This window comes from Giraffa tippelskirchi, chromosome 9 (genome assembly GCF_054371585.1).
Source record: "Giraffa tippelskirchi isolate mGirTip1 chromosome 9, T2T-mGirTip1v1.2.pri, whole genome shotgun sequence".
NCBI lineage: Eukaryota > Metazoa > Chordata > Mammalia > Artiodactyla > Giraffidae > Giraffa > Giraffa tippelskirchi.
In genome coordinates, this window is record NC_137283.1 from 12764053 (window position 1) to 12786366 (window position 22314).

General features: G+C 42.2%; 2 protein-coding genes and 1 long non-coding RNA gene across 10 annotated transcripts in view; 1 reads left to right on the forward strand and 2 right to left on the reverse strand.

The window, feature by feature from the left end:
- The window catches only part of ENTPD3 (ectonucleoside triphosphate diphosphohydrolase 3), a 34442-nt gene extending 20550 nt beyond the window's left edge, over positions 1 to 13892 (forward strand). Inside the window, exons 5-11 of one of the 2 annotated variants that reach the window (XM_081527618.1) lie at positions 487 to 637; positions 3224 to 3383; positions 4343 to 4576; positions 9283 to 9555; positions 9672 to 9782; positions 10637 to 10774; positions 12542 to 13892. In XM_081527618.1, the coding sequence (XP_081383744.1) occupies positions 487 to 637; positions 3224 to 3383; positions 4343 to 4576; positions 9283 to 9555; positions 9672 to 9782; positions 10637 to 10774; positions 12542 to 12778 (1304 nt within the window). In that variant the 3' untranslated portion in view covers positions 12779 to 13892. The remainder of the gene's footprint in view (positions 1 to 486; positions 638 to 3223; positions 3384 to 4342; positions 4577 to 9282; positions 9556 to 9671; positions 9783 to 10636; positions 10775 to 12541) is intronic. The other variant, XM_081527619.1, reaches the window with a different exon arrangement.
- The window catches only part of LOC145520641 (uncharacterized), a 279274-nt gene that overhangs the window by 210540 nt on the left and 46420 nt on the right, over positions 1 to 22314 (reverse strand). The window contains exon 4 of one of the 7 annotated variants that reach the window (XR_014064687.1): positions 21103 to 21826. The exons of the other annotated variants lie outside the window; for them this stretch is intronic. The gene's annotated coding sequence lies outside the window, so the exon portion shown is untranslated. Of the gene's footprint in view, positions 1 to 21102; positions 21827 to 22314 lie in introns of those variants that run through there. 7 annotated transcript variants of the gene reach the window in all.
- Positions 8484 to 15791, reverse strand: LOC145520648 (uncharacterized). The gene is made up of 2 exons (XR_014064695.1): positions 14942 to 15791; positions 8484 to 10213 (listed from the first exon to the last, which is right to left on the reverse strand). It is a non-coding gene; the product is annotated as an uncharacterized LOC145520648 (long non-coding RNA).

Here is a 22314-nt window from a genome sequence, read left to right on the forward strand (position 1 = left end):
GATTATTTTTTAAACTTTTAGATAGACTAATGAGACTATGGTTATGTTTCTTTACAAGAAATCTTCTCTTTTAATGATACATACTGAAATATTTATAGAATGAAATGATACCATGTCTGCAGTTTGCTTCATGAGGAGAGAATGAGTGCAGATGGGGCAAGACTGATCACTGTTAAAACTGGAAGATGGGTGCATGGGTTTGTTGTACTCTTCTCTCTACTTTTATTTATATTTGAAATTTCCATAATGAGAACCTTTTTTCAAAGCAGGTCTCGGCTCATTTTTTTTCACCTTTGTAATTCTTTCCTTCTACATTTTGGGAATTGACTCATCTGTGTGGCTACATGGAACTTAGCACATACGCTGTTTTCAATCCCCTACAAAAACCCATTAATTTCCAGAGCTGATTTGCTTTTTTATTTAAAAGTTGTATGGCTCTTGTTGGTTCCTGGGAATGCTAAGAAGTGATGAATGCTTGCTCTTCAGGCTCTGGGATCTCCAACTATGCGGAAAACCCCCAAGATGCCCCCAAAGCCTTTGAGGATTGCATGCAAAAAGTCAAGGGGCACATTCCAGTCCGTCTCCATGGATCCACCTGCATTTACCTGGGAGCCACAGCTGGGATGCGATTACTGAGGTAAGAGCTCGAATGGCACAGAGGAGCCTGTCGGACCAACACAGCCAGGAATGTGTTGAGTCTTTCCAAGAATGTAACTGTATTTCTGGGAAAGAAGCCCACATTCTGCCGTAAATTTAGGCTTTAAAAGTTGGGAAACTTTTAGTCTTAATACTCAGAAAGAAACAGTTCTATATTTGATCCCCTTCCCCATGGTGATTTTATTGAGAATGCTGTAAAAAAAAGGAAAGTTACATGAAATCTAGCCATGGGATGTACCTCTAGTTTTCCTGAAAAGTAGAAACTATTTTTGACCTCTGGTATTTTAACACTGGGGTTTCCCTGGTGGCTCAGTGGTAAACAATTGGCCTGCCAGTGCAGGAGACTCAGGTTTGATCCCTGATCTGGGGAGGTCCCCTGGAGAAGGGCATAGCAACCCCCTCCAGTATTCTTGCCTAGGAAATTCCATGGACAGAGGAGCATATGGCAGGCTACAGTCCACTGGGTCATAAAAGAGTTGAATACAACTGAGCAACTAAATAACAACTTTAATACCTGTGCACAACCAGTTCCACTAAATGTAAGCCACTATACTACTAAGCTATTTAGCTTCTGCTGCTACTGCTGCTAAGTCGCGTCAGTCGTGTCCGACTCTGTGCGACCCCATAGACGGCAGCCCACCAGGCTCCGCTGTCCCTGGGATTCTCCAGGCAAGAATACTGGAGTGGGTTGCCATTTCCTTCTCCAGTGCATGAGAGTGAAAAGTGAAAGTGAAGTTGCTCAGTCGTGTCCGACTCTTGGCGACCCCATGGACTGTAGCCCACCAGGCTCCTCCGTCCATGGGATTCTCCAGGCAAGAGTACTGGAGCCCATGTACAAAATGTCACCAAAATATCTGCTTTCAAATAATGGGAATTCTGCTCCTCGCCCCAAAGCCTTTGGATATACTATAAAAAATAAACATCTCATTTCATTCAATTAAGCAGTTCCTTCTAAATTTTCAGCCATGACTTTTAGCCCCATTGCATTGTTTTTGAATGTTCTTTCTCATTTTTTTTCTCCATGATAATATTTCCTTGACCTTGAAATAAAAGAAAAACAGTTTTTTAAAAACCCATCAAACTTAAAACTACCGAAATTAAAGGGTAGATGCTGCCCTAAACTTTGAAAATAAGGCTTTCTCCCCAAAAGATGACACTCATTTGGTTGCATTTGGTTGCATTACATTAGGAATCTAAAATTACATGTATTTTCTTCACCACATGCAGAAACTTCAAAAGAACAAGCAGAGTCGCTTTCAGATGATCATCAAAAAGAGCATGAAGCACTTTCAGCTGGACTGAGCCTTTTCCTTGTAGTTTTCCTCTCATTTTTTCTATTCCTATGTCCTGGTTGATCAAGTAGAATGTAGAAGGAAGTCAGATTTCTTTGCTTACTCTTAGATTCTGCAGTGTGTTTTCAAGATTGCTATGTTTACCTGAAATAGAAATGATATAGAAATCCCTTCCTTCTGCTTTTTCTTTCTAATGGAAGCAAAGAACTCAACTTTGTCTTGGTTGCTTTTTTCTCCCAGTCCTCTCAGTGAGAAATCATTCAAAGGCTCTGTAATTTATAGCCATGAAAAAAAAAACATAGAACAGAAAGTTTGCCACTTAGCGAGAAGGTGAATGTTACATTTGAATAAATTAAATATTGACACTTCTTTGTGAACTCTTTCACAACTTCCTGATGGTGATCCATTTCTTCTGAGGAACTAGTTGATATTTTAATTGCTAGAAAAGTCAAATATAGAAAAAACAATAATTTGAGTCTCTGGGAATAAAACTAGGAAAATTATTCATTATTTTCCAAGCAGTGATAAATTGCTACTGAACTGGAATGGACTTCAGCTTGTAGCATTGCTCTTTCTTCTTCTTCAGCCAAGAGTAAGCCAGTGCACCCCGACTTTCTTAGCCCACTGATGAAAGGGAAAAGAGTGTCCCAAGTGAGCTTTCTTCCATAAAATGGCACAGATGAATGATGCAAATACACTATGTCATGGGTGCTATGAATGCTATATCACCACTCCTCCATGAATCAGCACACTAAAGGATTTCAATTCAGGGACAGCCATGATGGCCATCATATCCTCTCATGCCAAAGCCCTCCAAAAGAGCAAAGCAGGGACAGCGAAAAACCCCTCTTCCTTTCCCCCTCTTTCCTAAGCTCCCCTTCCTTCTGGCCTGATGAGGGTTTCTTTGTATAGTGCCCCAAGCGAATACTTACGCTACTCCTATGTCTTCACTAATCTCCTTTCCTCTGCTGATCTGACACAGAGCAATAGTGATTGAGTAGGAGGCTCTTTAGTGGTTGCCAGACAGCAGAATAGAAACAGGTAAGGGAGGCGAGAACAAGTGATATTTGTACTGGTAGCTATTTCCCTGCTTGGCAGTTTGACAGGTAACAAGTGCAGCCTGCCTTCATGGTTGCCTGGGAGGCTTCAACTTGCAGAGGGGGTTCCCGTGTCTTACCTACATCTGGAAAACAGTCCCTGCCTGAGGGAGTGGGGAGGTTATTTTAAGATTGTCGTCTGGGCACTCAGCCTTTTGTGTTCTGTGCCTTGCATAGGTTGCAAAACGAAACAGCAGCTAATGAAGTCCTTGAGAGCATCCAAAACTACTTCGAGTCTCAGCCCTTTGATTTTAGGGATGCTCAAATCATTTCTGGGCAAGAGGAAGGGATATATGGATGGATTACAGCCAACTATTTAATGGGAAATTTCTTGGAGGTGTGTGAAAACAAATGCATGGTTTTTAATCTCACTGTTTATTCTGTCCCCTGGGGTTGGTAGCTTAAACAGAGGTGCATGCTGACAGGGCCATCTGTCCTGCATCATTTCTATCATGTAATGCATTAGGGAAACACCAGTGATACAATAGCCAAGAAAAGACATGTTTAGCTGGGACAAAGCCTTGGATCCTAAATAAGACAAATGCATGGGGGAGGGGGAATATCATTTTACCTACGAACAAGAAATTTGAGGGGGGAGGGGGGATCTAAATCTTGCAGTGGGCTATGAGTCTTTTGAAATACAACTAGAGAATGACCCTTCCAAGAAGTCCTGTAGCCGTCAGGAATTTACAGAGCCCTCAGGCAGCCTTCTTCCCACTGTGTCCTCAGGTCTCCTCACACTCCAGTTTCCACACTCCCTGCTCCTTTGGTGCAGAGGAAAGCTGACTCTGAAAGATAATCACCATGTCACAGAGGGTGTAAACTGAGGATACCCCTACCATGTCCAGCCCAAGACCTGTTTTCTTCCCCCTTGAATATATTTTTAGTTAAAGTTAATTAATTTAGTTAATATTTTGGAAAATTCACATAGAAATCCACAATTCTAGCTTCTTCTGGATTCCCTCACTCCCCAAAAGTTGGAAGAGCTGGTCACAGCAGACTCACATTCCTGCATGCCAACAACCAACTGGAACAGAGTCGATAACTCATGCGTTCCCCAGATGGCCACAGTCCTCACCGTTTCCTATAGTGTAATCTACTCACTCATTTATGTTGCCTGTCCAGTCCCTAAAAGCATTTGAGTTCACCACCCATGGAACAAAGGAGAGATTTGGCCCTGAATGCACCCCATGTCATACTTCTTAGCAATAAGAGATGGATCCTGGGTGATGAACCCTGGCCAATCAGAGATGGCACCTTTGGTCTTTTTCCTTGCTTCTTTTTCCAACTGCATAGAAGAGCCTGTGGCATATGTGGATACATCCGAGTGGAAAGGAGACCACAGGTGCTCTGGATTTGGGTGGTGCCTCCACCCAAATATCCTTCGCGGCAGAAGAGAAGGTGGGGCTGAACACCAGCGACATCATGAAGGTGACCCTGTATGGCTATGAATACACGCTCTACACACATAGCTTCCAGTGCTATGGCCGGAACGAGGCTGAGAAGAGGTTTCTGGCAACCCTCCTTCAGGTACCTGAGCCAGGGGGCAACAGGCGTTCCCTCCGGGGTCTTGGCTGAGGGGAAGATGCCTTGCCTTCTGGGGTCTGTCCTTTCCACTCCAATTAGAAGGTGCATTTTCCTGTTAACTTGTAGGGGTCCAAGCGCTCGCGCTCTCTCTCTGATACGCTGACCACTTCCAGTGTATTTGAGTCAGAAGTCCAGGGAAATTCCAGAGCCCCAGAGGTTTTATAAATGATTCAGGACTTGGGATCCCTTTATGGACATAAACTGCTTTAAACTAGTAGCTAATGAAGCCTGAGATTGCAGAGAGTCCCCTGAATGCAGACAAAATAATAAACCTGGTCACAGGAGAAATGCTTGCTGACAACAGAGAAGGCAGAGGACCTCCCCAGGCTCAGGCTTCTTTTTTGAGCCTATATTAGGCAGATTTAATGCGCTTTATATGGTGGGATCTTAGAGCAACCAAATTCTATCGCATTGGCCAGTAATTTATATGGTAACTGAATATGATGGGTACTTCAGACATCAGTTAGGCTGTCACTAATATAAACTTGACATGAGTACTGTTTGTGGCAGCGAGAGCTCTAGCACCATGGATGTGACCCTGGGCCCCAAACTCCAGTGCTCAGGGGACATCCATCTCGGCCATGGCTGAAAAGGGAAGATGAAAGGAGAATGAAGGGAAGGAACCTTGATCACCTGGAGGGGCATGAGGGCAACTGGAGGCCACAGATCCTGACTTTTGAGGGGACCTGGGAGCAGGGCACAGGGGCTGAGTCAGCCTCTGAATATAGGGGACACAGCATCAGTAGGTTAACCCCCAACACTGCAGCTTACTCTGGTCATAAGGAAGGAAGCGGTATTTCCCAGCCACCAGCTGGAGAAAAATTGGGTTGGTTTACAAAGAGTCATCAGTAGAACTCACATCTTCAGATCCCTGCATTTACTGAGTATTCATGCAGGGTGGATTGTGAGAATTCACCCTCCAGGTCTGGCCCTCTTCCCAAAACTTCTCTTTCAGCCTCACAGGAAAGGCTGCAGCCCCAGCACACATGTATGCCACATATATTTGGGGGAGGGGCTGGGCACTCCTGGGAAAGACGGAGCGGGGGCCCTGCAGGCAGCCCTGAGCTACTCCTCCACGGCTCAGGAGACTCCGTGCCCAGGCCAGACTCCCAAATACACCCCTCCACTAGGCCAAACCAAACCCCACAGGGAGCTTAGTCAATCCTCTCTAACTGGGCTCCTTTTTTCTCTCCCCTTTTATTTCTAGCAATACTTAAGGCCCCTTCCTCCAGCTCTGGCCTTAGAAGGGGTGCTGGATGGGGCAGGGAGGGCAAGGCTCCTCTGAACTTCAGACGGGAGAAGGGAGGCAGGGGAAATCACCCTTTTCCCAGGGTGAATCTAGGTTTGAGAAGCTAACCTCTTAAATTGGCTGGCTATGAGGGGGTGTGTATGTATATTTGTGCACACACTCCTACAAGATTTATTAAAGAATGACTGTCTATGTACCCAACAGTCTACAGTAGAGAAGTGAATACTCCACCTGGGTGAGGTCTCATTTGGACTTGAGAATGCAGGTCTCAGGGTGTGAGCCCAGGTCTGGGGGGAGAGGTGGGACACCCCTGCCTCTCACTGTATATAGTCAACTCACAGGGACAGGAGGCATCTTCAACTTGCCTGATAACATGTGGATGCCTGAGAGAGTGGCTTTGCCCTCTAAGCCTTCTGACTCATGTGTGGGGAAGGATCCAGGTGTGATGAGGATCACCCACAAATGCAAGTCCCGACCTGCCTAGCCAATACTTTCATGTTCCAAAGATGTGTTGCCAAGCCCCAACTTAAAGGTTCCCAAAGTTTATTGCATCATGAATGCTGCCTGAGTAATTGCCTCCAGTCCAGGTCTCAGTTCCTGGACTGAAATATAAAGGGCTACAGAGTGTGGTGAGAGTGACACCTAGATATATGAAAAAGTGAAAGTGTTAATCAGTTGTGTCCAACTCTTGGCAACCCCACGGACTGTAGCCTGCCAGGCTCCTCTGTCCATGGAATTCTCCAGGCAAGAATATTGGAGTAGGTTGCCATTTCCTACTCCAGGGGGTCTTTCTGATCCAGGGATCGAACTCAGGTCTCATGCACTGCAGGAAGATTCTTTACCATCTGAGCTACCGATATATACTTTGCAAATTATTTTCTTAATAAGGGGTCTCCAGTGACCCCAAGGCTCAAGTCTCACTCTGATAGCATGTTAGACATTAGGGATATGCATTCACTTTCTCTCCCTTGTTAAGTAAGATTTTTTTCTTCTGGTTTTAAAGTAACACATATTCAGTGGAAAAAAAAAATTAGAAAATACAGACATGCTGCTGCTGCTGCTGCTAAGTCGCTTCAGTCGTGTCCGACTCTGTGCGACCCCATAGATGGCAGCCCACCAGGCTCCCCCATCCCTGGGATTCTCCAGGCAAGAATACTGGAGTGGGTTGCCATTTCCTTCTCCAATGCATGAAAGTGAAAAGTGAAAGTGAAGTCGCTCAGTCGTGTCCGACTCTTAGCGACCCCATGGACTGCAGCCTACCAGGCTCCTCCGTCCATGGGATTTTCCAGGCAAGAGTACTGGAGTGGGGTGCCATTGCCTTCTCCAAGACATAAAGAATATAAATAATAACAAAACTTGGAATTAGCCATCATCAACATATTATTGCATGTTCTTCCAGTTTTTTTTTAAATGCAAGAATATGTGTATTTACAAATTTGGCTTCATGTGGTATATATAATGGCTGGCCAGGTGGTGCTAGTGGTAAAGAACCCACCTGCCAATGCAAGAGACATAAGAGACACAGGTTCGATCTCTGGGTTGGGAAGATCCCCTGGAGGAGGAAATGACAACCCACTCCAGTATTCTTGCCTGGAAAAATCCCACGGACGGAGGAGCCTGGCCAGCAACAGTCCATGGGGGTCGCAAAGGGTCGAACACGCCTGAACGACTGAGCACAAGCACGGGCAGTATTCCAAATACATTATTTAAAAAGAAAAACGATGTTGGTCATGTAGTTACAAAGGAAAGTACATGACCCTTTCATGCTAATGCCCTGCAAAGACTAAATTCAGGGAAGATTTATTAAATGTTGAGGGACTAAGTAACTTGGCACATTGGCAAGTTACATTTCAGGAATGCTATAACAAATAATTCATGACCCAAAAAGAGAACTGAATTAATCTTTACCAAGCTTCTTCTAGCCAAAAATAATTTATATTATTTTGCTTCTTCTCCAAGCCAGGCCAGAAATTATTTATTTTAATTATTAAAAAAGTATAAGTCAGATTTGGAGGGGGAAACTAAATGATTAGTTGTTGATTTGATTTTTTTTTTCTTTCAATGATTATTTCAGCCATAGGGTGACCATGACGTAATATGTTACAAATTAGACAGAACAGCTGTTGAACACCATAGACTTTTTCACGCCACTGAAGCAGAAGGGGCCGATTTGCTTCCTCCACAGTCATATTAAGATCTTTCTGTAGGATATTCACGTAAGCTATATCGGATGAGTGTTGGACTTCTGTAGGATTCTGTATAGAATCCTACGGCTGCCTTTCATTAAATGATTACATTATTTTGATGTGTATCTCAGGTTCCTCAGCAGTAAAATGAGAGGGCTGAGCTAAGTGTTTTCTGGGCCAAGATTTTACTGTAGAGGATAAAATACACTTTAGTAGCTTTGAAATTACACAGAGTTCAAATCCAATTCCTTGGAAAAGAGAGCCCATAAATTGAACCAAACACATTTTGGAATTTAGCATTAAATAAAGGGAACATTTTTCACCATAGATAGAAGATTGGATAATCATCTGGAGAAAGTAAAATCAAATCCCTACCACAATCTTAATACCAAATAAATTACAAACTGATTGAAGATTTCTATGTAACAGGGTATTTATTACATCATTGTTTTATAATGGCACATGATTGGAAACCAGCTACATTTTCCTCTAGATGGGATTCCCTAAATAAAGTACAGTTTATTTGTACAGTGGAGTTCTATGTAGCTAGCATGAAAGAAACTAGTGTAAAAAGAAGAGGTCACTCTTACATGTACAATGAAAGGAAAATCTCAAAGATATATTCTTAAGTAAGAAATGCAAGGGACAGAACAGTGTGTATAGAGCACTACCATTTATGATTTAAAATTTAAAGAAAGAAAAAGAGGGGAAAAGAAAATGTAATTGCACATGCATGGAAGAAGTATACACAGAATCTCTGTTAGAATACACTGTAACTGGCAATGGTGGTTACTTCCAGGGAGGGAACCTCGGTGGATAAAGTGGGTGGGAATGAGCCTTAATTTTCATAATACATTTATTTGTACCTTTTTAATTGTTATTTTTAGGTGGATAGATAACATTCTCTTCAAAATGGTCAATTAACCTAAACATATCCTGCTTTCTCATCAAAATGGAGTTCATAAAACCTGCTTCATGGAGCTGTGCTAAGTGCTGGAGCAGAGCCTAGTATTGTGCCTGGTGCAGAGAGACAATCTCCCCACCCCAAGTAGAGTTATCTAGACTACCTGGGACTTCCCTTCCACCGGACGTATAATGGCCTTTTTTCCATTTCTCTCTTGGCATTAGAGGGGAACAAGAGTGAAGATTTGCAAAAGGAAAGTACTTGGACCTCCACAAGAGTGATTTCTAACACCTTACTCTTGTCCCTATAGGATAATACCCCTGAAACCACACTCACCAACCCTTGTTACCCTCGGAATTACATCACCACCTTCACTGAGGCACAAGTGTTTGGCAGCCTGTGTACAGAGGACCTGAGACCTGAAAGATTTAATCCCAACAACAGCATCACTTTTGAAGGAACCGGGGACCCAGCGCTGTGTAGGGAAAAGGTGGCTTCCCTATTTAACTTCAGCGCTTGCCATGATCACGAAGCTTGTTCCTTTGATGGGGTGTATCAGCCAAGAGTTAAAGGGTCATTTGTGGTAAGAGCAAAACAACAGAGATTCCTTTTCCCCCTACTGATTATTTCTCACCTTCCTGTTTTTCCTCTGCTGAGCTGTTTCCCACTTTCTTTTCCTCCTGTACAACTTCCTTACAGGCTTTTGCAGGATTCTACTACACAGCCAATGCTTTCAACCTTTCGGGTAGCTTTTCTCTGCACACCTTCAACTTGAGCACCTGGAATTTCTGCTCAAAGAATTGGAATCAGGTCAGTATTTAAAGAAAAAGGATCCATATTGGTACGGAACAGTAGAGCAGAGTAGATTTCATTTGCGCCTGTGTGTGTGTGTGTACGTGTGTGTATGTATGTTCTGAATGTGACTTTTATGCTGTTCTCCTTCACCACATCTGTAAGATGGGGGTAATAAGGAACCCACCTCACAGCTGTGTTGTGGATTAAATGTTCTATCCATGGGCACAATGTTTATAACCGTGTCTGGCATGTAACAAGCACTCTATAAACTTAAGATTGCTCTTCCATGATATTGTATGCGTGCTAAGTCGCTTCAGTCCAACTCTTTGCGACCCTATGAACTATAGCCCACCAGACTCCTTTGTCCATGGGATTCTCCAGGCAAGAATACTGGAGTGGGTTGCCATTTCCTTCTCCAGGGGATCTTCCCAACCCAGGGATCAAACCTGCATCTGTTATGTCTCCTGCCTTGGCAGGCAGGTTCTTTACCACTCGGTTATGTTGTAAAGGGATTTTTTTAAAATATAGGAGATGTGGTGTATATATACAGTGGAATATCACTCAGCCATTAAGAAGAATGAAATTGTGCCATTTGCAGCAACATGAGTGGACATGGAGGGTATTATGCTTAGTGAAATAAGTCAGACAGAGGAAGACAGATACTGTATTTTATCATGTATCTGTGGAATCTAAACAATGAAACAAATGAACATAAACTATGGATTTTTTGTCATTGTATTATTTTATAGTAATTTTAATGATGAAATTCTCTGGGTGGTAAGATTCTTTAAAATATGACTGCTGACCTAAGCTGTTCTAAAATGCGCATTTTAAAACCTGCCTCCTCCCTGTTTTGAACTTACCTTCAGCTCCCACTGCTGCTGCCCCAGTTTGATGAGCAGTATGCACGCTCCTACTGCTTCTCGGCCCACTATATCTACCATTTGCTTGTAAGTGGATACAAATTCACTGAGGAGAGCTGGCCTCAAATACATTTTAAAAAGGAAGTAAGTCAAAGCACAAATTGTTTTCCTCTTCTTCCTCTCAAAATAGATGTTTGTTTGTATGTGTGTGAAAGAAATGTAGGAGATAAGTGGGAAGTGGAGATTTAAACTTGCTGAATGGGAGCCAATGAGGTTTGATCCCTGGTGAGCTTATGAGAAGAGATAATGGAGAATTAGAGGAAGTGGTCATTGGAAACCTTCTATGTGAGCTAAGGAAGCCAAGAACTGTGGACTCTAAGCTCTGTGGGGGCAGGACTTGCTTTATCATCCTCATATTCCTAGCACTCACACAAGGCTGAGAACATAGAAGGCTCTTAGTAAATATTGTTGAGTGAATCCATAAATATGTTAAGGAACTGAGACTTTTTATCCTGACAAGAAGCTTCAAATACAACAATTTTGTTAAGAGGATAGTAACTAACTGATCTCCATTTTACACAGATGTCAGATGGAGATCTATTCTTTAGAGCACAGGGATTAAGTAAGCAGCGTTAAATAAGAATTTGATCTTAGAATGAGTCTGAGGTCACTGTATTCACTTTCAAGTGTCCAGAATGGTCTGATACTGGAATGACAGGTGACTGTTTGGTGAGGTGCCTCTGTACTTTGCTTTCAGGACTCAGCCTTGCTGTTATGTTGATCCAGCACTTTGTTCCCAGGTTCTTGGAGGGTTTTCTCATTTCAGGAATAGCAGATGTAAAGCCTGAAGTATGTCTGGAGTCAGTCTGTTCAGTATTAGCTTCAGCAGTAATTAGATTAAAGCAAGCAATATCCAGTATTAGGCTTGTGACTGTTTTACGTAGATAAAATTGAGTCAGCCGTAAAAAATAAGGATGTCTGGAGACAGATAAGGACTGCTGGTGGCATGTACTCTCCAAGCTTTGTTTCTAATTAATCTAATTATCAGGAAAGCACATTATGATTTTCCATTAAATACCCATTTGGGGAGGGGAGGATACATAATTCTAGGTTTCAAGCTCCTTTCCTTTATTTATAAAGAATTTAATATCAGTCAAATAAGTATTCAAATGTGAGGATATAAAAAGACTTCAGGAGATTTGCCAAACAAAGATTTATATCCAAAATATTTTGGGGATTTCCTTGGTGGCTCAGTAGATGAGAATCCACCTGCCACCACAGGGGACCCGGGTTCAATCCCTGGTCTGGGAAGATTCCACATGCCAGGGAGCAACTAAGTCCATGCACCACAACTACTGACCCTGTGCACCCTGGAGTCTGTGCCCTGCAACGAGAAGACACCACAGTGAGGGAGAGAGGATGGAAGATTGCAAATGTGAGACATTTATATATCTACCAAAATGACCTAAAACCATGCCAACAAAAACTGATGGAATTACCAGATGAAACTGACACAGTCTGCTTCCCACTTAGATTGACCTTCTTTTCTTAGAAACTGGTCCTGGGTTCGGTAAAACATGCATCACCTCTTTCTTTAGCTACAGACACTTCTGTACCCAATGACAGAAAAACTTCCACTGTTGTTAACTGTGCCTTCTTCACGCTGGCTGTGACGAGGCTGTGAGGATTAGTTCTCTGCAGTGTGGGAGGTTGGACACTCAAGCCTTTGTGGTCATGATGACCTGGGTTCTAGCCTAGTCTCTGCAGTTTCTGAACTTAGGCAAGTCCGTTGACCTCCTTCAGCCACAGTTCCTGGGGGTGTCTCAGGAGGGTGACCGTAGTGTGTCCTGGGGATGTAACGTGTGCCTCAAGCCCAGTCCTGAGAACTGAGCCGTCTCCTCTACTCCACAGGTGGGGAACAGCAGCATAGCCTGGTCTCTTGGCTACATGCTCAGCCTGACCAACCAGATCCCAGCTGAAAGCCCCCTCATCCGCCTGCCCATCAAGCCATCTGCCTTCGTGGGCACCCTCGCCTTCTTTGCAGCAGTGGCCTTGCTGTGTCTGACATATCTCGTATACTTGTGTGTGTTGTCCAGGAATCAGAGGTGCTCCCAGCATGCCTTGGACAACATGGTGGACTCTGAATGAGCCTAACAGAGTGGTTCCTGGAGCCTGAGAGCTGCTTATAACCAGCTTGGGGGGCACCAGACAATGCGACCAAATTTCCATCTTCAGGAAACACAGCTAAAGTCCAATGCCTAGGTCCTGTGCCTCTCAGATACTGATTTATGTCAAAACACCTCTTGGGAAGTCCCTCAACTGTTCTGTGCACATTCCTCTGCCAGAGACCCCTCCACCCATTAGCTGACCTATTGGGGAACAGAGGAGACATAGGCCATCAAGGTCAGCCTCCTTATTCCAAGTGTCCCACAGGAAGAGTAAGTTGAGAAGATGACAGATGAATGTGGAAGAGTTGACCTCAGGGCTCAGTTTGCATTTTCCCTCCTTCAAAAATGCCATAGTCCTCCCAGTAGGATTGGAAACTGGCAGGTGTCTAGTAAGCATCTGGTCCAATCAAATATCTCATTTTATGGCTTCCTCTCATTGGTCCTTAACTAAGCATTTCCTTAACAATCGTTAATAACATTGAGCTCCCTCAGCTTGGTAGAATATTGTATCTGGGGCAAAATCCTCCTTCACCCCCAAGGACAGTGGCCAGAGCCAAGCCTCTGTCATGCAGGCAGAAGCTGAAGGGCAGAGCCACACAGCACATCTACCAGAACACTACAGGCCACTCCTGAAGCAGGATCCCTCTCAGAGCTCTGGTCGTTAGATCGCCACCTGTGTGTGTATCATCCTCGTCGCCTCCCCTTCCCAGTGCTGTGGGTCCTTGTAAAATGTTTATTTCTAGCAAGGCTATCGTGCTCCAGATCATTTTGCCTTTGCTAGGCTTTTGCTTAGGGTGCTTTCTATCGTTAGCACCCTGTGTATGTTTCACCCACCATTCCCACAGGTCCACCTGATGCTGTCACAGGACATCCTCTGCTCTGATTTGCTTACCAATCACTTTCCTAGATGGTAGGCCTTTGCACAGTAGCCATAGTTCCTGACTTTGAAGGGGGAAAGGAAGCTACAGGGATATTTAACTCCAAAGTGGGAGGGGACTCCAGCAAGTCTAATGGCTACAAAGTAAAAATCAACATTCTCTCAGATTATAGCTTGTTCACTGAGTACAGAATAAAGGAGACTTATTTTATTGTGACTTGCAGTGTGTGTGTTTGTTACTGTGCATATGGTACTGTTTCTCCTAAGGACCCAAGGTGGCATCTATGAAAAGAAGCTAAACTAAAAAAAGTTTCTTGAGCAAACTTTCTTAGTGTCTTAAGAAAGTCATGCATCAATATCACCTTTATTCCAGAGAGTTCAAAGTGTTTCACTTTAATAAACCTTCGGTTCCTTAAGATAACTGAGTCCAACATTTCCTTACCTTATCTGACATTGCAAAGCTTCTGTGAGGCTACAACTGCCACTCACATCTTGATTCCCAGCCAGAATGGCTGCTCCCATCCCAAAGTGCACCACTGTTCACAGTTTCCCCACCTAGACTGTGGGTTATCCTCCCACTCATCCAAACCACCATATTTCTCCAGGTTCAATCCCAGCTCTACTTCTTTCACAAAGCATTCCTTGCACACCCTCATGCACGCGTGCACACACACATCATGATCTATCTCTTGGACTACTTTTTAAAAACTACATAAATTCTCATATTGTTGCTAATCATGCAACTGGACTACAAAATTCTAATCTAATCTCAGCTCACAATTTCCATGACTTCTTTAAAGGCAGAGTGTTTTCTCCAGGCTTCCCTGATAGTTTAGTTAGTAAAGAATCTGCCTGCAATGTAGGAGACCCCACTTCGATTCCTGGGTCAGGAAGATCCGCTGGAGAGGGATAGGCTACCCACTCCACTATTCCTGGGCTTTCCTGGTGACTCTGATGGTAAAGAATCCTCCTGCAATCCGGGAGATCTGGGTTCGATCCCTGGGTTGGAAAGATCCCCTGGAGAAGGGAAAGGTTACCCACTCCACTATTCTGGCCTGGAGAATTCCTTGGACTGTATAGTCCATGAGGTCACAAAGAGTTGGATGCAAATGAGTGACTTTCACTTTCACTTTCATTTTCTCCAGGAAAGAAAGTCATATTCAAAGCATTAGGAGGATTTGACTGTTGCTAACTTGAAGATGGAGAAGGCTAGGTGGAAAGGGCCTTAGGGAAGCCCCTAGGAACTAAGAGTAACCCCTGGCTGACAGGCAGCATGGAAGAAGGACCTCAGTCCTACAACTGCAAGGAGTTGAGTTTAGCCACCAACGTAAGTGAATTTGGAGGCAGATCTCCCCAGAGCATCCAATCATTTCAGCCTTGTGACTCTCTAAGCAGAGAACCCACCCAGACTTCTGACCTCCAGAACTGTGAGGTCAGAAATGGGTGCTGTTATCGGGCACTGAGTTTGTGGCCACTTGTTACACAGCCATAAAAAATTAACACAACTACAGAACTCCAAGCCCCTAAGTTCCAAACAGGGCAAGTGCTTACATGTGAAATATGTACTGATGATAAATCACTAACTATGATTAGGTGTCACAAATTATGCCTACTCCTTATAATAACCATGCAAGAAAAACATGGGCTCAAAGGTAAAATAACACGCCAGCATCACCAGCTAGTAAGCATTTTTGGAGATGGAGATTGTGAGTTGAGAGTCTGGTTAAGTCTAAAATACATTTGGAAAAAACAAACAAAAAAAACATTTGGGAATTCCCTGGATGCCCAGTGGTTAGGACTCCACACTTTGACTGCAAGGAAACCACATTATGTCCATCATGTTTCCCTTCACAAAGTCAATATCATGACAGTTAGGCATCTGACTTTAGAATTTTGTAGTCCCAACATACCCATTCAAATATAGTTGCGTGATTTATGACAGAGGTGTCTCATCAGAGCAGTAGTGAAAAACGTGAGACAACTGGATTTCCACATGGAGAAATAAAGGAAATTCAACCCTTCCTCTCACATTTTCAAAAATCATTCCCAGGGACTTTCCTGGTGGTCTAAGGGGTAAGACTCTGCCTTGCAATGCAGGGAACATGGGTTCCACCCCTGGTTGGGGAACTGAGATGCCACGTGCTGCAGAGCAAGTAAGCCGATGCACCACAACTAGTGAGTCTGTGAGCCTCAACAAAAGATCCTGCATGACACAACAGAGATCCTGTGTACCAAAACTAAGACCCGATGCAGCCAAATAAACAAATAAGAATTTAAAAACTATCATCCCCAGGTAGTAAGTGTGAAAGATAAACCTACAAAGGTTTTAGAGTAGAATGTAGGGCAGAAAATGTAAGATCTTGAATAAGGAAAGGGTTTCTTAAACACTACACAAAAAGCATTAACCATAAAAGAATACTGGATATGATGGATCACATTAGATTAAGAACTTCTACTCATCAAAAAACAGCATTAAGAATGAAAAAACAAGCCATAGAATGGGAAGAGGTATCTGCAAAGTATATAGCTGATTAATTGTACGAAGAACCACAAATCAGTGAGAAGAAGGCAGATGACCCAGTTTTTCTCAGTGGGCAAAAGGTTTGAAAAGATGTTTTACAAAAGAAGAAATCTAAATGTCCAATAAATGTAAAAAGGTGCTCAATTTCAATAAACAGGTCAGGGCAATGCAAATTAGAACTACAAGATGGCACAATATACCCATTATTCTGGCAAATTTAAAAGTCTGACAATACCAAGTGCTAATGAAAGTATAGAAAAATGGAATTCTCATTCACTGCTGGTGGGAATGGAAGTTAGTTCGACCATTCTGGGAACCTGTGCTATTATCTAATAATGTTGAACACATGCATACCAGATGGCCGAAAATTCCAGGCCAAGGTATATACCTTTGAGATATGTGTTCTAATGTACATCAGGATACATGCCTAGGAATGTTCTTACCAGCAACCAAGACGCCCATCTCATAAAACAAAAGAATAAATAGTAACATGTTGGTACTAGAAAATACCATACAGCATTAAAACAAAAGAACTACAAATATATACTCAGTATGGATGGATCTTACAAACATGATGTTGAGGTTAAAAAGCAAGTCATTAGGTAGGTAGGTAGAATAATTCCATTAATATAAAGCTCAAAAACAGGTAAAACTAAACAAAGAAGGTAAAATTGGTACCTTTTGTATGGAAAGAGATAAACAGATATTTCAGTCTGCTAGGGCTGCCATAATAAACTACCACAGCCTGGGTGGCTTAAACAACAGAAGTTTATTTTCTCACTCTTCTGGAAGCTAAGAAGCCCGAGATTAAGGTGCTGGTCAGTTCAGTGCCTGGTGAGAGCTCTCTGCTTTGTAGCTGGCTACCCTCTCACTGACCTTTCCTCTGTGCTTATGCAGAAAGGGAGAATGAGCTCTCTCTTCTTATAATCATCTCATCATGATTAGTGAACCCCCCTCATAACTTCATCTAACCCTAATTACCTCCCAAAGGTCCCATACCCAAACACCACCACATTGGGGGTTATGGTTTCAACATATTACTACTGGGGGCACACAAGCAGTCAGTCCATAAAAGCAGGACTTAAGGAGTGACAGTTCAGATCAGTTCAGTCACTCAGTTGTGTCTGACTCTTTGCAACCCCATGGACTGCAGCATACCAGGCTTCCCTGTCCATCACCGACTCCCAGCGTCTGCTCAAACTCATGTCCATCGAGTCAGTGATGCCACCCAACCATCTCAGCCTCTGTCATCCCCTTCTTCTCCTGGCTTCAATCTTGCTCAGCATCAGAGTCTTTTCAAATGAGTCAGTTCTTCGCATCCGATGGCCAAAGTATTGGAGTTTCAGCTTCAGCATCAGTCCTTCCAATGAATATTCAGGACTAATTTCCTTTAGGATGGACTGGATGGATCTCCTTGCAGTCCAAGGGACTCTCAAGAGTCTTCTCCAACACCACAGTTCAAAAGCATCAATTTTTCGGCATTCAGCTTTCTTTATAGTCCAACTCTCACATCCATACATGACTACTGGAAAAACCATAGCTTTGACTAGATGGACCTTTGCTGGCAAAGTAATGTCTCTGCTTTTTAATATGCTATCTAGGTTTGTCATAGCTTTTCTTCCAAGGAGCAAGTGTCTTTTTAATTTCATGGCTGAAGTCACCATCTGCAGTGATTTTGGCATTCAAAAAATTAAAGTCTGTCACTGTTTCCTTTGTTTCCTCATCTACTTGCCATGAAGTGATGGTACCAGATGCCATGATCTTAGTTTTCTGAATGTTGAGTTCTAAGCCAACTTTTTCACTCTCCTCTCTCACTTTCATCAAGAGACTCTTTAGTTCTTCTTTGCTCTCTGCTATAAGGGTGGTATCATCTGGGTATCTGAGGTTATTGATAATTCTCTGGCAATCTTGATTCCAGCTTGTGCTTCATCCAAGCCAGTATTTCACATGATGTACTCTGCATATAAGTTAAATAAGCAGGGTGACAATATACAGCCTTGACGTACTCCTTTCCCAATTTGGAAGCAGTCTGTTGTTCCATGTCTGACAGTGAGGTTCTACAAATGGGTAGTAGTTACAGGTATTCCCTTTTTCAACCATTCATACATTTTCTTTATGTCCTACGTGACATTTAAAAATAAAATTATAGATCTGGGCTAACTCAGGATTTGCTTCCTCTATGATGTTCATAAAGTTTTTCAATGTCTTTGACCATTAGATTTTCTCATGTATAAAATGGAGATAATATCTGCCTCCTGTTAAAAATTTTAAAAAGAGAAAATGTAGCACTCAGCTAGTACCTGGCACAGAGTATAGCCAATGAATAAAAGTATACAAAAGTATTTCCTTCACCCATTTATTTATTCACTCATCATACATTTACCAAGGGCTTCCCAGGTGACTCAGTGGTAAAAGAATCCACCTGCCAATGCAGGAGATGCAGGAGATTCAGGAGACATTGGTTTGATCCCTGGGTCAGAAAAATCCCCTGGAGAAGAAAATGGTAACTTACTCCAGTATGCTTGCCTGGAGAATCCCACAGATAGAGGAGCCTGACAGGCTATAGTCCAGTGGGTCACAAAGAGTCAGATATGACTGAGCACGCACGTATTAACATTTCCCAAAAGTCTATCAGGTGCTAAATCTCTCACTGGGCTGAAAGACTAAGGTTGGAAGAGAAAGAACCAACTTTTCTCTTGAAACATATGAGACACTAACACCCCCTACTGGAGCTATGGAGAAAACTCTTCCTGGTTATGCACTTTTTTCCTCCCTAATTAAAGATGCTGAAAAAAAAAAAAATTAAAGTTCAAAAATATTTTTAATTTTATAAAATAATGAGACAATTGGAAATTTAAACATTTGGTAATACCAAGGAATTTCTGTTAATTTTTGTTTCAGTGAGATAATGGTATTATGGATTTCTTTTTTAAGAATAATCCTTACTGTTTACCTACTGCTTATGAAAATAAAAACAAAAATAAACAAATGGGACCTAATTAAACTTAAAATCTTTTGCACAGCAAAGGAAACCATAAACAAATGAAAAGACAACCCTCAGAATTGGAGAAAATATTTGCCAATGAAACAATTGACAAGAGATTCACATACAAACAGCTCAAACAGCTCAATATCAAAAAAACAAACAACACAATTAAAAAATGGGAGAAGACTTAAATAGACATTTCACCAAAGAAGATATACAGGTGGCCAACAAACACATGAAAAGATACTCAACATCACTAATTATTACCAAAATGCAAATCAAAACTACAATGAAAAAAGAAACTGCAATGAAGTATCACCTCATACCAGTCAGAATGGCCATCATCAAAAAAATGTACAAACAATAAATGCCGGAGAGGGTGTGAAGAAAAGGGAACCTTCTTGCACTGTTGGGCATGTAAACTGATAAAGCCACTATGGAAAAGAGTATGGAGGTTCCTTAAAAAATTAAGAATATGACACAGCAATCACACTCCTGGGCTATACCCAGGGAAAACCATAATTCAAAAGACACACGTACTCCAGTGTTCATTGCAACATGATTTACAATAGCAAGGACTCATGTCAAGCAAGGACTCATGTCAAGCAACCTAAATGTCCATTGACTGAGGCAAATGGATAAAGAAGATGCAGCACACATATAGAATAGAATATTACTCATCCACAAAAAGGAATGAAACAGTGCCATTTTCAGAGATATGGAAGGACCTAGAGATTGTCAAGGACTTTGAAGGTGGTGCTAGTGATAAATAACCTGCCTGCCAACGTAGGAGACATGAGACTCGAATTCGATCCCTAGGTGGGGAAGATCCCCTGGAGGAGGGCATGGCAACCCACTCCTGGACAATCTTGCCTGGACAATCCCCAAGCTCCACAGAGGAGTTTGGCAAGCTATAGTCCATAGGGTCACACAGTCAGACATGACTGAAACGACTTAGCACGCACACAGAGATTGTCACAAAGAGTGAAGTAAGTCAGAAAAAGAAAAAACAAATATCGTATAATATCACTTACATGTGGAATATAGAAAAATGATACAGATAAACTTATTTGCAAAGCAGAAAGAGAGTCACAGATGTAGAGAACAAATTTATGGTTATCAAGGGGGAAGAGGAGTTGGGAGATTGGGATTGAAATATATACATTTCTATGTACACAATACATAACCAATGAGAACCTCCGTAGCACAGGGAACTCTACTCAATCATCTGTGGTGACCTAAATGGGAAGGAAATCTTAAAAGAGAGAATATATGTATACATATAAGTGATTCACTTTGGTGTATAGCAGAAACTAACACAACATTGTAAAACAGCTATATTCCAATAAAAATTAAAAGAAAAAAAAGAATCCTTACCATTTAGAAACTTTTTAAACTATTTCAGATGAACTGATATGTCTATTTTAGCAGTTAGGATTTAACCCAAGAAATAGAACAAGTAGGAGATACACTGATACATACAATTTCAATTTCACGAGAAATTGCTTTTGTTAGTAACTTATGTGATTGTGGGGGCTATCGAGTCAAGTCTGAAACCCACAGGACAGCCTCAGCTAGATTACCTAGGATAATTTCCCATACTTGAAAACAACTGATTATGGTTTTAGTCACTTTAGATTAATAAATAACACAGGACTGTAGCCTAGCCATGGTGACACATAAAACTGACCATCACATTTGTGAATTGATTCAAAATAACATGGAAGGGAGAATGCAGACGGAATAGGACTGGCCCATGGTTTGATTGTCCTTGAGGCTGGGTGATGGGTAGATGGAGGTTTGCTATAGCTCTGTCTGCTTTGTGTATGCCACAATTTTCTACAATAAGAGAGTTTTAAAATATACTTTAAGTCACTCAGAAACCCACTGCTTTATATTTGGTATCTTTATTTTTGGATCTTTTTCTCTACATGTTTTCACATAGTTAAGATTATACTGGAGTTACAACTTTATATCTACTTCTTTTATAGCATTTCATTACTTATTTCATTAGCACTTGCACACCTCATTAAAAGTTCTTCCCAAATATCAAACAAAAGGATTAATAATTTAGGCACTGACATCACAAAACCTGGTTTGAATCCCGGTTCTTCTATTCGCTGCTGAGTGACCCTGGCCTACACTCCTAGGCACTCTCTATACCTCAGTTTCTTTTAATATGAATCCATTCATTCAACTAATATTGTGAGTATCCTCTGAACCAGATCCTGTTCTTTTTTTTTTTTTTAATTGAAGGATAATTGCTTTACAGAATTTTGTTGTTTTGAACCAGATCCTGTTCTTGATGTTCAGATCCCGTGCCTACACCAATTAAAAAAACAGACAAAGTCCCTGCTCTCATGGAACTCACGTGACTGGAGAAAACAGACACTAAGTACGTATTGCCGGGGGATTACAGCTAATCCAGAGGAAAACGAGGCACAGTAAAGGGGACAGGGGTGCAGGGAGTGCCACTTCACACAAGTCCGGAAAGTCTTGTCTGATAAGGTGACATTTGAACGGAGACTGGAAGTAAGTGAAGGAGTCAGCCATTTGAACTTACCTGGTAGAAGAGCACACCAAGCAAAGGAAACAGCAGATGCAAGTAGGAGCGCATTCGAGGTGCAGAAAGAGGTCAGAGCAACTGGAGGAGAACGAACCACGAGATGATGTGGGAAATGGGGTCAGAGAGGTAACAGCAAACAGACTGTGAGAGATAGAGTCATCAGGTGGTTTTAAACAAAGGAGGGATATCTGGCTTCTGGTTTAGAGGGTTTACTCTCTAGCTGCAGTGATAAAAATAAAGCAAAAGGGGCAAGGGCAGAAACAGGAAAACCAACTGGTATCTATTAGAAACATACAGACAAAAGATGCTAGTGGCAAGGACCAGGGTGGTAGTGCTGGAGACTCTGAACAATAGTCAGAGCCCCAAGATTTGCTGTTGTATTTATGAATATGCGAGGTGAGAGAGAGGAGGAGTCTAGGATTATTCTAAAATTTTAGCCTAAGCAACTAGAAATATGGGGTTGCCATTAACTGAGCAGTGAATGCATCAGAGAGAGTTTAATAAGCAAGAGGTTAGGACCCAGACTGCTTTAAAAAAAACTCTGCATTGTACCAGCACAAATCTAC